Source organism: Myotis brandtii, unplaced genomic scaffold (assembly GCF_000412655.1).
Source record: "Myotis brandtii unplaced genomic scaffold, ASM41265v1 scaffold728, whole genome shotgun sequence".
NCBI classification, from domain to species: domain Eukaryota; kingdom Metazoa; phylum Chordata; class Mammalia; order Chiroptera; family Vespertilionidae; genus Myotis; species Myotis brandtii.
Genome location: NW_005370875.1, coordinates 593273 through 607571, shown reverse-complemented (window position 1 = coordinate 607571; position 14299 = coordinate 593273). Strand labels below are relative to the sequence as shown.

General features: G+C 42.4%; 2 protein-coding genes across 14 annotated transcripts in view; one reads left to right on the top strand and one right to left on the bottom strand.

Moving 5' to 3' along the window:
• Positions 1–7804, top strand: part of NUP88 (nucleoporin 88kDa) — a 39290-nt gene extending 31486 nt beyond the window's left edge. For 3 of the 4 annotated variants that reach the window (XM_014530224.1, XM_014530223.1, XM_014530225.1), the window contains 9 exons: positions 1367–1457; positions 3642–3743; positions 5338–5496; positions 5766–5891; positions 6004–6069; positions 6213–6293; positions 6561–6687; positions 7020–7138; positions 7552–7798. In XM_014530224.1, coding sequence (XP_014385710.1) covers positions 1367–1457; positions 3642–3743; positions 5338–5496; positions 5766–5891; positions 6004–6069; positions 6213–6293; positions 6561–6687; positions 7020–7138; positions 7552–7615 — 935 coding nt within the window. In that variant the 3' untranslated portion in view covers positions 7616–7798. Of the gene's footprint in view, positions 1–1366; positions 1458–3641; positions 3744–5337; positions 5497–5765; positions 5892–6003; positions 6070–6212; positions 6294–6560; positions 6688–7019; positions 7139–7551 lie in introns of all 4 variants that reach the window. The other variant, XM_005882576.2, reaches the window with a different exon arrangement.
• Positions 7805–7986: 182 nt separating this feature from the next.
• The window catches only part of RABEP1 (rabaptin, RAB GTPase binding effector protein 1), a 108002-nt gene continuing 101689 nt past the window's right edge, over positions 7987–14299 (bottom strand). For all 10 annotated transcript variants that reach the window (XM_014530213.1, XM_014530214.1, XM_014530212.1 and 7 more), the window contains 3 exons: positions 13210–13308; positions 11385–11501; positions 7987–10659 (listed from right to left, as the gene is read on the bottom strand). In XM_014530213.1, the coding sequence (XP_014385699.1) occupies positions 10558–10659; positions 11385–11501; positions 13210–13308 (318 nt within the window). In that variant the 3' untranslated portion in view covers positions 7987–10557. The remainder of the gene's footprint in view (positions 10660–11384; positions 11502–13209; positions 13309–14299) is intronic.

The window sequence follows — 14299 nt, the reverse complement described above, 5'->3', positions numbered from 1 at the left end:
AGGGCTACCGGGCTGCCAGAGGGATGTCTGACTGCCAGCTTGGGCCCGATCCCCCAGGGAGCGGGCCTAAGCCAACAGGTGGACATCCTCCAAGGGGTCCCAGACTGCAAGTGGGCATAGGCCGGGCTGAGGGGCCCCCCCCGAGTGCACAAATTTTTGTGCACTGGGCCTCTAGTTTGAAGAATAAATATCACTTATTCATAAGCTCTTCCAAAAATAGGAGAGGAACACTTTCTAACTCACTCTATGAGGTATTACCCTGATGCCAAAACCAAACAAAGATGTCAAGAAAACTACAGACAAATATCTCTCATGAATATGAATAGAAAAATCTTCAACAAAATACTAGCAAACCAAATCCAGCAATATATAAAAAGCATCATATACCATGACTAAGTGGGATTTATCCCAGGAATGCAAGAGTAGTTTAACACCCAGAAATCAATCCATGTATTATATACCATAGCAATAGCATAAAGGACAAAAACCATGATTACCTTAATAGAGAAAATGCATTTAAGAAAATTTAATAGCCTTTCATGTTAAAAACTAGAGGCCCGGTGCACAGATTCGTGAATGGGTAGGGTCCCTCAGCTTGGCCAGCTGGGGGGAGAGACCGCAGGAGGTTGGCTGTGGGAGTGTACTGACCAACAGGGGGCAGCTCCTGCGTTGAGCATCTGTCCCCTGGTGGTCAGTGCACATCATAGCTACTGGACAGTCATCCGATCCTCTGGTCGTAACAGTCGCTTAGGCTTTTATATATATAGATACTCAACAAACTAGTAATAGAAAGGCACTTCCTCAAATAATTACCATGTTTCTCTTTTATTAGTGTAGATACTCAACAAAGTAGTAATAGAAAGGCACTTCCTCAAACGGATAAAGGGCAACTGAAAAATCCACAGCTAACGCCATACTTTATGGTAAAGACCAAGTGCTTTCTGTATTAGCTTTCTATTGCTGCTATTATAAATTGCCATAAATGGCTTAAAACAATAAAAATTTACCCTGGCTGGTGTGGGTCAGTGGTTAGAGCACCAGCTTGCAAACCAAAGGGTCACAGGTTCAATTCTCGGTCAAGGGCAGATACCTAGGTTGTGGGTTCGATCCCCGATCTGGGCACATGTGGAAGGCAGCCAATTGATGTTTCTCTAACCACCCACCCCCTTCCCTTCCTCCCTTCCACTCTGAAAAAAGAAAAAAAATAATGGAAAAAATATCCTCAGATGAGAATTAACAAAACAAAACAAAAAAAATGGTTTGAGACAAGAACTTAATTGCTTTTAATTAATATTGTCAGCATTTTAATTTGGAGACATTTGTGCATCAGTTAACTTGTGTAATGTGATAATGTGTTCCTTTGTAGATGAAGAAGATAAGGATAGTTTACAGGAACTTGCTACGGAACAGAAATGCTTTGTGGAACACATCCTTTGTACAAAGCCATTGCCATGCAGGTAAGAACCAACTCCTTGTCTACACAGGTAACTGTTGTTGCCCCAGTAATCTAGATACATGTATGCATCACACTCACATGCATCTCACCCCTAAGAGTATCAGTTCATCCAGTGATCATCTGGAGCTCCCCTGTCTCAGGACCCTCACGTACTGTGTCCTCTCTCTGGAAGTCTTGTCCCAATTGCAGCTGTAGTTTGCTGTCTTCACTCGGCTAACTCTACTGATTCTTCCTGATCTTAACTTAGTACCAGTTCTTCAGAAGGGGCTCCTCGATTCCCCAGTCTAACCTCAGGTTCTCCTCTTATTCCGCCGTTTTCTCTGTAGTACATTAAAGGTGGCGTCTGTATTTGTTTAATGTCTGTCACCACTGCTAGAGTATGTTTCTGGATAGCAGAGACCATATCTGTTTCCTGCCATTTACTGTCCCCTCCTGTCGGCATACTCGCTGTCTGACGTGCCTAGTGGGTGTTCAGTAAATATTTGATGACTAAATAAAGGGAAATGTCTAGAATGACTCCCAAGTTCCTACTTGGGATAACTGGGTAGATGTGGTCCCCTGAACACACGTGGGACATAGGAGAAAGTTATGTTTGGGAGGATGGAGACATGTTAATGGGGGCACTTGGAGTTTTCTGTTCCTGTGGCACATCCAGGTGGAGGCACTCAGTAGGCTGTTGGACATGTGTCTCTGGTGTTTGGATGATCTGGGCTAGAACAGTATGGATGTGGGAATTGTCAGCTTTGGAATGTGTCTATGGTTAAGGTTACTCAGAAAGGAGCCTAGCATGAGTAGAGGAGACCTGTGAAGAGAGTCTGAGCAACACTTTCTCACAGTCGGTGAGTCAGGATAGAGGAGCCCAGCCAAGGAAGGAAACTCGAGTCCAGGGCTGCCAGAAAGACTACAGGAAACCTGAAGGAAAAGATGTCAGGATGCCAGGGAGGTGGGTGCCTCAGGGAGCAGGCAGTGGGCAGCAGCAGGAAGGAGTCATGAGTCTAGACTTGGCAGTACAGGGGCTTCATCTGGAACTGGAAGGGAAACAATCGTAGGTGGGGGAGGAGAGCACCAGAGTGAAAAGTGAACAGGGAAAAGAGAGAATAAAATTCCACTTACATACATTTCAAAAACAGGAGGTAAAATTAAACAGGTAAAAGTACCGCCTAGGAAGGAATACATAGAAAACTATGAAGCAAAGCAGGAGCGTGAGTATCATAAAAGTCAGAATAGCGGTGACTGCTCTAAGGAGTGGAAGGCTGGATCGGGTAGCATCAGCGCCCTGGTAGCGGCAGCATTCTGATTGGTGACCTGGATAGTGGTTACAGATTGTACGTATGCACGCTTCTGTGTGTAGATTTCACACTGAAAATATAAAATACAAAATTTTTAACCTCCCAGACTCCCCCTTACCTACCTCCCCTCTTATAGGTTACAATTTAAAGTCTGTTGATTCTAAAGAGAAGGGAAGACAAACTATGTTAGGGGGAGCTTGAAATTACAGTGGAGAGAGTTTTGAATGAAGAGACGTGAGCATGTTTATAAGCAGAGGGTAGACAATAGGAGATTTTGAAACTACAGAGTTGAGATCAGAAGAGGTGAGAGGAAATGGCATTGTCAGTCCAGGGCGGAAGTGTGCTGTGGGGGTGGGATGAACATTGGGGCAGATGGAGCAGCCTGTTGGCAGGAAAGACATTTCCTACAGTGAAATAACCAGGATTAAGAGGGAGATGCAAGCCGTGCGCAGAAAATGAAGTCCTGTGACAGGTGTTGGGCTGCCTGGGATTTTTCATGTGAGATAGACTGAATTCAGTCGGTAGTTTCTGAGCACTTAATCTGGGCTAGGCAGAGACAGCTGGGGCTTCTGTGCAAGTTGGGGAGAAAGACACGTATAACTTCACTGAATCATGGTAACTGCTGAGGTTAGTGCACATCATGAGGCTCTGGGTTCCTGAGTGACTTGTAAGTCAAATGGCCTCTAGGCTGCTAAGTGACAGCATGTTTCAAACCAGTCAAAGCTGTGAGTATTACAGGTTTCCAGGTCAGCACCTTTGAGGTTACTGCACTAAGAGCAGGTCCCAGGCAACTGATAGCCCAGCCAGAGAAGGCGGCGAACCTCAGCCATGTCATTACACTTGGATCCACTGCAGTTGCCATTTCATAACTTCCCTGTGCCTGTGTGTGTTTCCAGGCAGCCAGCTCCCATTCAAGGGTTCTGGATTGTCCCTGACATCCTGGGGCCCACGATGATCTGCATCACCAGCACCTATGAATGCCTCATAAGGCCTTTATTGTAAGTACTTTTTTGTGTTCCCCACACAACTTGTTAATTCTGCAAGATCTAAACTGGGAAAATGCCCTTAGAAACAGCTTGAAGGTACTTGGATTATGCTTTGGCTTCTTATGAGGGTTGGAAAGATAGAATAGGATTAGTTTTAGGCATGATGTCTTCTCTGGCTACCTGAGAGTCAAGAGCTTTACTTCAAAGTATGGGAAAGCATACTAAAATAGCGAACTCCATTAATATGAATTATATTCAATGATTATCATGTTCTAACTATGTGCCAGACTTAAAAGTAAGGCAGTTACATGCATTTTCTCCTGTAACCAAAGCGACCCTGTAAGGACCACACTATTATGCCCATCTTGTAAAAGGAAACAGGGCTTTCTCACTCCCAAGTCCATGCTCACACTTTAACTTCTCCATTTCTGCCAGGCTCAGAGGGACGTCATAGACTGTATAACTCTGGAAGTCTGGTGGTATATAGCTGAACTCGTCATCTTCCTTCTTAAAGCACTCGTGTGAAGCTATAAGCGCTGTGTGGTTGTTTTGTTTTTCCAGCAACCCTGGAATGTCATTCTGGGTTTTATAAATGCAGGAATAAGCCACCAGTGTTGAACACTGGCACCCCCCTTCCTGAGTCTCCTGGTGTCATTTCAAAGCATGTACTTTTAGATACTGACACAGTTTGAAATACTGCCATTAATTTACTATCCTTCAAGGAACTCCCATGCTCTTTGAAGACTGGTAAGTTACACTATTTGGAAAGCAAAAGAACTCTTATCAATTTTGTATTACTTACACTAAAAGAGACTAAAAACTCTAGCAAGAATAAACATAATAAAATCCCTGAAAAAATTCCTTTTTGCCTTTTGCCTCAAGCATATTTTTAAAAACCCATCCTACCTTTAGTGAAATAAGACCTACACACTGGGTTACTTCAGAATAAAAATGTGAATCTCGGAGGAAAAGAAAACTGAAATGTTAAGTTATCTAGATACATTCAAATCATGTTCTCTGCTAACTCCCTAAAATACAGGTTGTCTATAGTGTAATATTGTTAACAAACTCCCAGATTATTGTTGCATTCAGAGTAAGTCACTCACCATGGTGTTAACTTTTGCAGTCTTTCAAGCTTTCTGAAATTGCCATTGTGAATATTTGTAATACTCAAGTGAATGTAATTTTTATAAGTCGTTATATATAGAAAGTACAGTATTTAGTGGTTATCTGGGTGAATATTGGTTTTGATCAAATCCAAACTGTACCTAGGAAATGAGTGATTCATTTGTTTATGATTCTGGCTTGTAACGGGCTCTCGAGTCCTTGCAGAAAAGTTCATGATGAATTTATACCCTGTGCTGCCTTGATCTTTACAAAAAGAATTTGGAGTGACAGGGCCCAAAATGCTTTGACAAATGGTAGCATTGGTAGAATAAGGGGGTAGCTCCCCAAGGGTCTGTCTTCATGGCAGAAATGTGCATCCTGTTACTCACACACACAGTGCCACTCGATAGTTCCTTAAGATTCTGGGCAGATGTGGCTAATGCTTTCCTCTGATACAGTAAGCGACTTCATGGTAGATTCTGTTTCATTTATTTTGCAGAAGCACAGTCCATCCAGCGTCTCCTCCCCTGCTTTGTACTCAAGGAGATGTTGAAGTGGCAGAGTCTCCCCTCCGAATTCTAGCTGAAGCCCCGGATTCCTTTGAAAAGCATATAAGAAGCATTTTGCAACGCAATGTTGCAAATCCAGCATTTTTGAAGTATGGGATATAGGTTATAGGTTTTAAGAACTGGTTCATCTTATCTCTCCTCAGCTATTTATTTCATTTCATGTACTTTTTACTATGTTGGAGTTGGAAGAAACATAGGACATATTTAATCAGCTAGTGAATAGACAGAATGGATATAGAGGCACCTGAAAATGATAAACAGGAAGTATAAAAAGGGAAAAAAGCAGCTATGACTTGAGTCAATTTTTAGTTGTTTTACTCAACTAAAGGAAAGTAATGGTAGAAACTTTTTTTTAAAGATCATCTGAAAAAGATACAGCCCCTCCTCCTGAAGAATGTCTTCAGCTCATCAGCAGAGCCACCCAGGTGTTCAGAGAACAGTACATTCTTAAACACGACCTGGCCAAGGAGGAGATTCAGCGGAGGTAGGTGGCCTTTGCTCACGTACCACCAGCTCCTGGCAGGCAGCTGACACTGTGTAATGGCCTAGACCTGGCTTCCATTACATTTCTTTTTTTTTTTTTTTTGCTTTTGAAGGATCAAATTATTATGTGACCAAAAAAAGAAACAACTTGAAGATCTCAATTATTGTCGAGAGGAAAGGTAAGTGCCAAAATTGGGGAGGAGAAAAAAAAAAACAAAAAGCTCCAGACGACTGGAACTGTATCTTGCCCTAAAACCCAGACCACATTAGCTGGCGTCACCATCAGGATGGACCTTAAGAGTCTCTTTTTTTCTGCCATTAGGAAAAGTCTGCGGGAAATGGCTGAGCGCTTAGCTGACAAATATGAGGAAGCCAAAGAAAAACAAGAAGATATCACAAACAGGTCAGTGGTCGTACAACATTCAGTTCCCCGCTCAGGTACTACTAGTGCTACGTGCTCAGATATTAACAGTGCCACGCGAAGTGGGCCTGGGGTATTCCCTGAGGCCTGCGGAATGGAGCTGGCTCCCTTACCTCTCCTGAGGTGTGTTAGGGAAGACAGTGCAGTGATGCCTTCCCCGTCATTCTGTGGTGCCCCCTTCATAGACACCAGATTCATCCCTAAGTAGCAGAGATCTTAAGCTGAGATGTTTTCTTGCCTTTTTTAAAGGATGAAAAAAGTACTTCACAGTTTTCATTCTCAGCTTCCAGTTCTCTCTGATAGTGAGAGAGACATGAAGAAAGAATTACAGTTGATACCTGATCAACTTCGACATTTGGGCAATGCCATCAAACAGGTAGGAATGAATATAGGTTGTTAAATTTTGTACTTATGTTTGTTCTGTAAAAATTATTTCATAAAATATAAAAAATTCTCAGAGGGGGTAGGGAAGGTGGGAAGAGATTTACTAAAGAACTTACAAGTATAATCCATGGACATAGGCAGTAATGCAGTGAAGGCCTGGGAAGGGGACAGGAGTGGGGAAGGAGTCAATGAGGGGGAAAAAGGAGGGGGGGGCAAATCTGTAATACTTTTCAGCAACAAAAATACATTTAAAAAGTAAAAAGATACCATGAAAACATGTAGCAAACCACAGCCAAAAAACCTATGTTCTGTTTGATACTTAAGGTTACCATGAAAAAAGACTATCAGCAGCGCAAGATGGAAAAGGTACTAAGTCCTCAAAAACCCACCATTACCCTCAGTGCCTACCAGCGGAAGTGCATTCAGTCCATCCTGAAGGAGGAGTAAGTAATACTAACAGCCAGCTGTTATGAGGTAGCTTTTTCTTTGCAATAAATATGCCAAAAGTAGCCTTTCTCTGCCCAGCTGACATTACTTGGCATTTGTATGTCAAGTTTACTGAAATAGGAGCCATGTGATAAAGAACTTGAGATGATGACTTCATTGTAGTATGATTTTGTTGTGTGGTCAAGGTGTAGTCCCCAGGGAACATGTTAAAAAATATTTCCAGCAGTTGCAATACTATTTGCCACTGCTGTTAGCCTTAAATAAGTAGTAAACACCATTACTATCCATCTGAAATGTTAACCTGTTTATTTTAGCAAAGCACTTCTAATTTCAACATTACTAACTAGTTTGAATTCTTTATGGCTTACTCATTTGTTCTGTTCCCAAAAGTGATTTTATGATTTTACAGGGGTGAACACATAAGAGAAATGGTGAAGCAGATTAATGATATCCGAAATCATGTCAACTTCTGACACCACCAGGAACAGTCGCACCTGAAGTTAACACAAGTGAAGGCTTGAGCTCAAACTGTAAAACAAGCCAGTAGCATTATCTATTTATAAAGAGGCATTTGGATGAGCTTTGGTGTTATATTGTTCATCATTTTCATACTTTACTTGTTTTATAATTATTGAATAAATGCTTTGACTTAAAAATTGGAATGTGCCTTATATATAAGCTTAAGTTGACGATTATGTTCAGCAATGGCTTAGGATTTTTTTAAAAGCCCAAGAACCCTGAGTTTTCTCCACAGTTGAACAAGATTAAGAGCTGCATTTTAAAGTGCCAACACCAGAAATGTGATTCTGAAAAGAAAGGATTCAAAGGAAAAGGCCACACAATATACTAGGCAGCAGCTTTTTTAATTTGAACACTCTCTTCCTAAGGACACACCTTCAGTACAGTTAACAAACGGTTACATCTGAAATCTGCTTAGAGCCGAGCCCAGGATCCACAACTGCAAAGCCGCTGCTGGCTCACTTCCACAGGCAGTATTACCTTTGAGAGCTCAGTTTGGCTGTGCACTGTGTCCTGATATGAGTTACAAGTGAGTACAAGGTACAAATGTAGGACCTCAAAGGGAAAAAGAAACAAAGACTTTGTATGCAGCATATGATTTTGTTCTGTTAGCGTTGGGTAATGTTTTTTACCTGCCCATATTAGTTCTGAAAGGTAATACTGCACCTGCCCAGAAATGGCCGAGTGACTGCCAATTAAAAGCCACATAAGGCAGGTAACAGGTAGGAGGTAAATCATGTTAGACATGCGTGAGAAAAATATGTGTACAGACTGAACACAAACACAGGAATACTTGTGAAACCGAACTGATCTTTTCTTTTGTCCAGACAGGCTAAATCCTGCCTTCAAATCAGTTTCCCGCTTACACAGAAAACCCAGATTAAAGTGTTTCTTACCAGGATAGTGGCACAATGTTTGCTTCATACCAGAAACAAATTGTTAACAAAACCTAGAGTAACAGTTTGGGTTTTTCTAGGATATTTTTCTTAACAAAGTGGGTTCCAACAGTCTGCATCTGCCACAGTAGAGACTACCAGTGGTTCCCTAATCATGATTTTATTGGCCCAGTACCATCTTACTGAGAAAAACATCTGCAAGGTTGTCTCAGCAGAGCAGTTCCCTGGGACCTATAGTTTAGCTCAGGAAGATTATGAATTACCCATCCATCCTGAATTATAGTGCCAATTTTAATATTCTGAAACAGATTAGCTCAGGGCTTAATTCAAGGAACCAGTCTTACACTTATAACATTTAAACAGATTGTATTTTAGAATTAAATTCCCTGTAACTCAATGAGGATAAATGTTTCCTTTAAACCAAGTAGTACTTTATACAAAGGGACTGTAAACCAATTAAAATAATGTTTCATGCATGGCAAGCCTGTAGCACTATTTCCATAATTAGTATTTACTTTTAAATTCATAATCATGAATCCAAGACTACAACAATAACCTAAGGAATGAGGTATGTAGTCTGTATCTTGTCCCATGGAAGACAGAAGTAAAGATCTTTCGGGCTAGTCCACAATAGCTTCATTTATAACAATGACAATTCACTTTAAACTCTAAGTTGATGGTGGCTTTAAATGAGCCAAACAATCTACTTAATCCATTTAATTACTGTAAGGGTCCTTCAAGTACCCTGCTGTTATATAACACCAATCACAAAAATTATCTGAAAACAATTTTACCTTTGAACCATCTCTATCATGAATGAAACCATGTAGACTCCTACTGGCTGACAGTCCTGCAGCAGGTCAATAACCAATAGGAACCGTTCTCTGCTTTCTGCAACACCATACGGCCACGGCCAAGGCAGCCTGTTCACTGAAGCTTTCTTCACAAAGAAAAGCTAACCTCACAGGAATGACAAAGCAGATTTCCAAACTGATGAACGGACTGACTGGGGTTTTCCCAACTTCATAAGCATTATCACACTCCAGGTCTAAATTATAAAAGAAAAATACAAAATTGGTACCTGTCAAACATAGTTATCACCATTTTGTATTTGACACTTCTGAAACAGTACTTCGGCCCATTGATTCGAGTTAAAAGCAAGCAGCAGATTTATAAATTTGTACTAGATGTTGTCAGCTTGTTTTGTTAATACTATCTTTTCCCACTGATACAATAAAGTTTTCAAGAGCAGGTGGTACCAGTTCAGTTTGACCCTGGTACCTGTGGGCCCACGAAATTTATCCAAGTAGCAGAAAAAGTGCTTTCAAACAGTTTCTTGTGCTTTTCCTTTAGCCTCAATTTCCAATACGTATAGCCCCAGCTAAGTTTTCAAATTCTCATAATTCAGTTCTTGAATTGGTTTTGTTTGCCACAACTTCTGATTCTCCGGCAAGTTTCAGTAGCATTTAAGATCCTCCAATGAAAGATAGAATAGTTTTTTAAAAAAGCACTGAGCTAGGAAATGCAGTCACTAGCCAATGGCCTGCTCTCAAACTTCATATTTTAATATAAAATACTCATACAGCATACTACACGTGTCTTGCTAGCTGAATACTGTTACTGATGTACTCTATACAACAAAAAATGATCTCTTCCAATATCTATGAACAGGAAATGTAATTCCAAACACTACTGGATGGTGCTTTAGGGAAATGTTGGATAAACAGGCAAGGAAACAGCACTTTCTCCATCACCGAACCTGATCCACATCTGCTGGAGTCAAGCCTGGGGTCTCGCTAGTGTTCCCACTTGAAAGGTCTTTTTGCTGCAAATTAGCCTGGCTGTTTGCTGTTCCTGTGCTGCACAGTCTTCTCCCACTAGAAACACATCTCCCCAGTCTTCCTTTTTTGTGACTTCTTTAGTTAAGAGTAAGTAATTAATGTTGCTCTAAAGATGAGTTAAAAACCCAAAGTGCAGGCGAGAGTCCTGCTGTGAAGGTGTCATGTCTCAGGAAGCTGGTTAATGTCTGTCAGTTTGGTATCATTCAGAATTGCCCGGACTCTCTCCAATGAGTCTGCTTGCCGGATCCGCTCTAACTGCACCTGGAGAGACAATACAGGGTAAGTGCACATGGTTCCTGCCTAGATTTTCGGAAGGTTACTTTGATTGGTTTAGAGGAGATGGAGCAATTCCCAAAAGCTGCTGTGGAGCAGACCCAGTGTAAGGTGCTGGGACCATGGATGTGAATGAGACCTGACCCCAGAGAACCCACAGTTCAGTTGGTGGTGGGACAGGGGGACTTAAAGAGAATCTCAGCACAATATGCTAAATGTCACTGTAGGCACTCACTGTGTGCCAAGCAGCATGGAGGTGGTGGTGGACCACTGTGGCCCAGTGTGAGGACCTAGCTCTGTAGGTCTATGGGGAAGACAAAGCTAAGCTGAGCCTGGGGAGTCAGGCGCTGATGAGATAATGAGGCTTACCAGAGTGACTACTGTGGGCAAGGAACCACAAGGAGTTAAAATACATTGGAACATGGAATATAAAATTTAAGGCAAAGAGGTGAAAAACTGTAGGGATAGGCCTTGTTGGGAAGGGTCTTACATGGTATTCCAAGGACTTCACACTTTACTCTTAAGGACCAATGGTAGAGAGGGAAAGGGGCACAAGTCTGAGGTACACACCTGGGTTTTGGCTTGAATGACCAGGCAGGTGTTTGGGCTGGATTAGCTATTGTCAGTGATAGAGTCAAGGGGCGGTGAGTTCTCCTGGGTACCAGGACCCCCTAAAGTGCCTTGGTGCTCTAAAGGTTCCCCAAATGCCTCACCTGAAGGGTTTGAGAAAGCTTTACAAAATCTCTCTGGACTTGTTCACTGACATCTAGTTCTGTCTGCAACCTCTGAGCTTTGTTCTTCTCTTCAAACATTAGTTGTTCAATGGTAACCTAAAAAAATACAAGTTTTGGAGGAGGATTAACGCCAAAGAGCCATAGGTCAGAATCACTTAGGACAGTGGTTCTCAATTTGGCTGCACATTAGAATCACCTGGGAATCTTTGTAAAATTTTAATTCCTGGGCCTCATCCTCTGGAAATTCTGTTTCTTTGTTATGGGGTGGGGCCACAACATTAGTAACAAAGAAACAGAATTTCCGGAGGATGAGGCCCAGAAATCAGGATTTTAAAAAGATTCCCAGGTGATTCTAATGTGCAGCCAAGGTTGAGAACCACTGACTTAGGAGATCTAGGAACTTGTAGTCTCCTACTAGAGAAGAAAGGTGGGTATCGAGAGTTGCCTAAGCTACTTGCTCGAGGTCCCTAAAATGAATCAAAACGTATTAAAGTGCTGCACGCACAGACGTACACATCTCCCCTCACCCCCAGCAGCCTGGTGACAGTGGCTAATCATCAAGAAGCAGCTGCTAAGCCCTAGCTGGTTTGGCTCAGTGGATAGAGCATCGGCCTGCGGACTGAAAGTTTCTGGGTTTGATTTCGGTCAGGACACATGCCCTGGTTGTGGGCTCGATCTCTAGTAGAGGGTGTGCAGGAGGCAGCTGATCAATGATTCTCTCTCATCATTGATGTTTCTATCTCTCCCCTCTCCCTCTCTGAAATCAATATCCACACTAATAAAAGAGAAAGATGCAAATTGACCGTGCCTTTGCGACACCCAGCAGCCAACCAGGAGCGAGTATGCAAATTAACCCAACAAAGATGGTGGATTAATTTGCATACACAGGTGCCAAGCAGCCGGGGGTGAGGCGGGATGCTTGCATCATCACCATGGCGACAATGCAGGCGTTCCGCACCGCCCAGCTGCTCCGGGCCTCTGGGCAGCGTGGGAAGGCGGAAAGTTGTCACCGGGCCAGAACAAAGGCAGAAAGGTAGCTCCGGGCTGGAGTGAAGGTGGAAAGGCGGCTCCAGCCGGAGTGAAGGCGGTGCCGGCAGCCAGGGGAAGGAAGGCCCATTCTTGCACGAATCTTCGTGCATCGGGCCTCTAATATATATATATATACATACATACATACACACACACACACACACATATATATATTTAAAGCAGCTCTAAGATCAGAGCTACTACAGCAATAGGGACAGAAACTTTGGGGACTTTCTCTGACAACCATAACAGTAAAGCATATGAAAATTCTCAGTGAACATGTATCAGGCAGCCCCAGCTATCTCCCCTTCAGCAAACCATGTGGCAACATTTCTACAGAGAACTATCAGATACCAGGTTCACAGTGTTTTTACCCTTAAAAGTGACCATACAGACACTGTTTCTAGGAAACCTCCCCCACAATTAGTCTCATGCACCTTTATTCTAACTGGAATCATCAAAAATCAGGCAGCAAATATGGTTCAATGCAGTATTTGATGAGTCAAATGAATGACCCTTTTGAAGCAGTGTGTCTAGCTATGGCAGAGCCAAGTTTGCTTCATGGCCCTTTCAGCCCAACACCTAAAAAGCCAGAGCGGGCAGTGTCAGATCTGACCCAACTCTAATGAGATAAATTCACTTCATTTTCTTTCTGCAAAGTCTTGACAACTTTCAAAGGGTAGCACTATTCAAAGCAGCAATCTTTTTTAAATAGGCAAGATGTGATCCTACATTCTTAGCAGTTTTTTTATTCAACTACCAACAAAAACATCACCTTAGCAGTAGTCTCTTTCTTTAACTGTTCTTCCAAAGTGATTTTCATTTCCTGAAGGCTCTCAAGCTGTTGAGACTTCTCTCTTAATGTGGACTCCAACTGTGAAAGGAAGAAGGAAAAAGCTGAATTCATCGAAACTCCCTACTCAACACACCACCCAGAGGAGCTGTGCCTGGAGCACGATGCCCAAGTTCTCAGGTTTCCTAGGCCTTGGACGTTGGCTTTGCTTATAATGCTCTTCTCACCCTTTGGTCTCTGTGAATCTTCTATTTATTCTTCAAGACCCATTTATTTCATTAAACTAAGCAACTACTATGTTCTAAGGCCTGGAGATGGAGAAATCAGAAAAGACTGACATGTAAGTAAAGAATTCTGACATGTGAACATGGAGGAAAAAGCATTTAATTCTGCCAGAAAAGTTGAGAAGGGTTCCCTTGAAGAGATAACATTTGATCCTTAAAAGATGAGAAATTTTACAGGGGAAAGAAAAGGGTGAAGGTGGAGAGAGCTACTCCAAAGAGAGGGGATGGATGAGATGAATAAAAACCGAGTTCAGGAACTGTGGTGACTATTTGCTGAGAGCTACAGAGCTACGGCACAGAGTGCTGCGGCTGAAGCTGGAGAGGCAGTAGGGAGGCTAAGGAATAAGGACTTGGTCCCGGAGGTAAAGGGAACCACTGGAGGGCTTTTAACCAGACTGGGACATAGTTTACAATATAAAGGCCACCTTGGTTTATTATGAAGATGAATTGGAATGGGATAAATTTGGGAGGCTGTTACAATAACCCAGGTGAGAACTGAAGTCTGAACCCAAAGAGCAACAGAGTGGAAAGGATGGGACGTGACTAGAGGGCTGATGATTTCTGCCAGTGCAACCGCAACGGTACAGTGGAGGCAGAAGCCAGACTTCAATGCGTGAGCAGTGACCGGGAGGTCAGGCAGTGGAGGTCAAGAACCCAGGCTATAAAAGGAGGAAGAAAGATTGGTAACTTGAGAGAGAATTATAATCCAAAGAGAAACCTTTCTCCTCTTAACAGGAAACATCTGTGTAATGGAAAAGACCAATAACAAGGTAGAAGTTCAAGGCCCA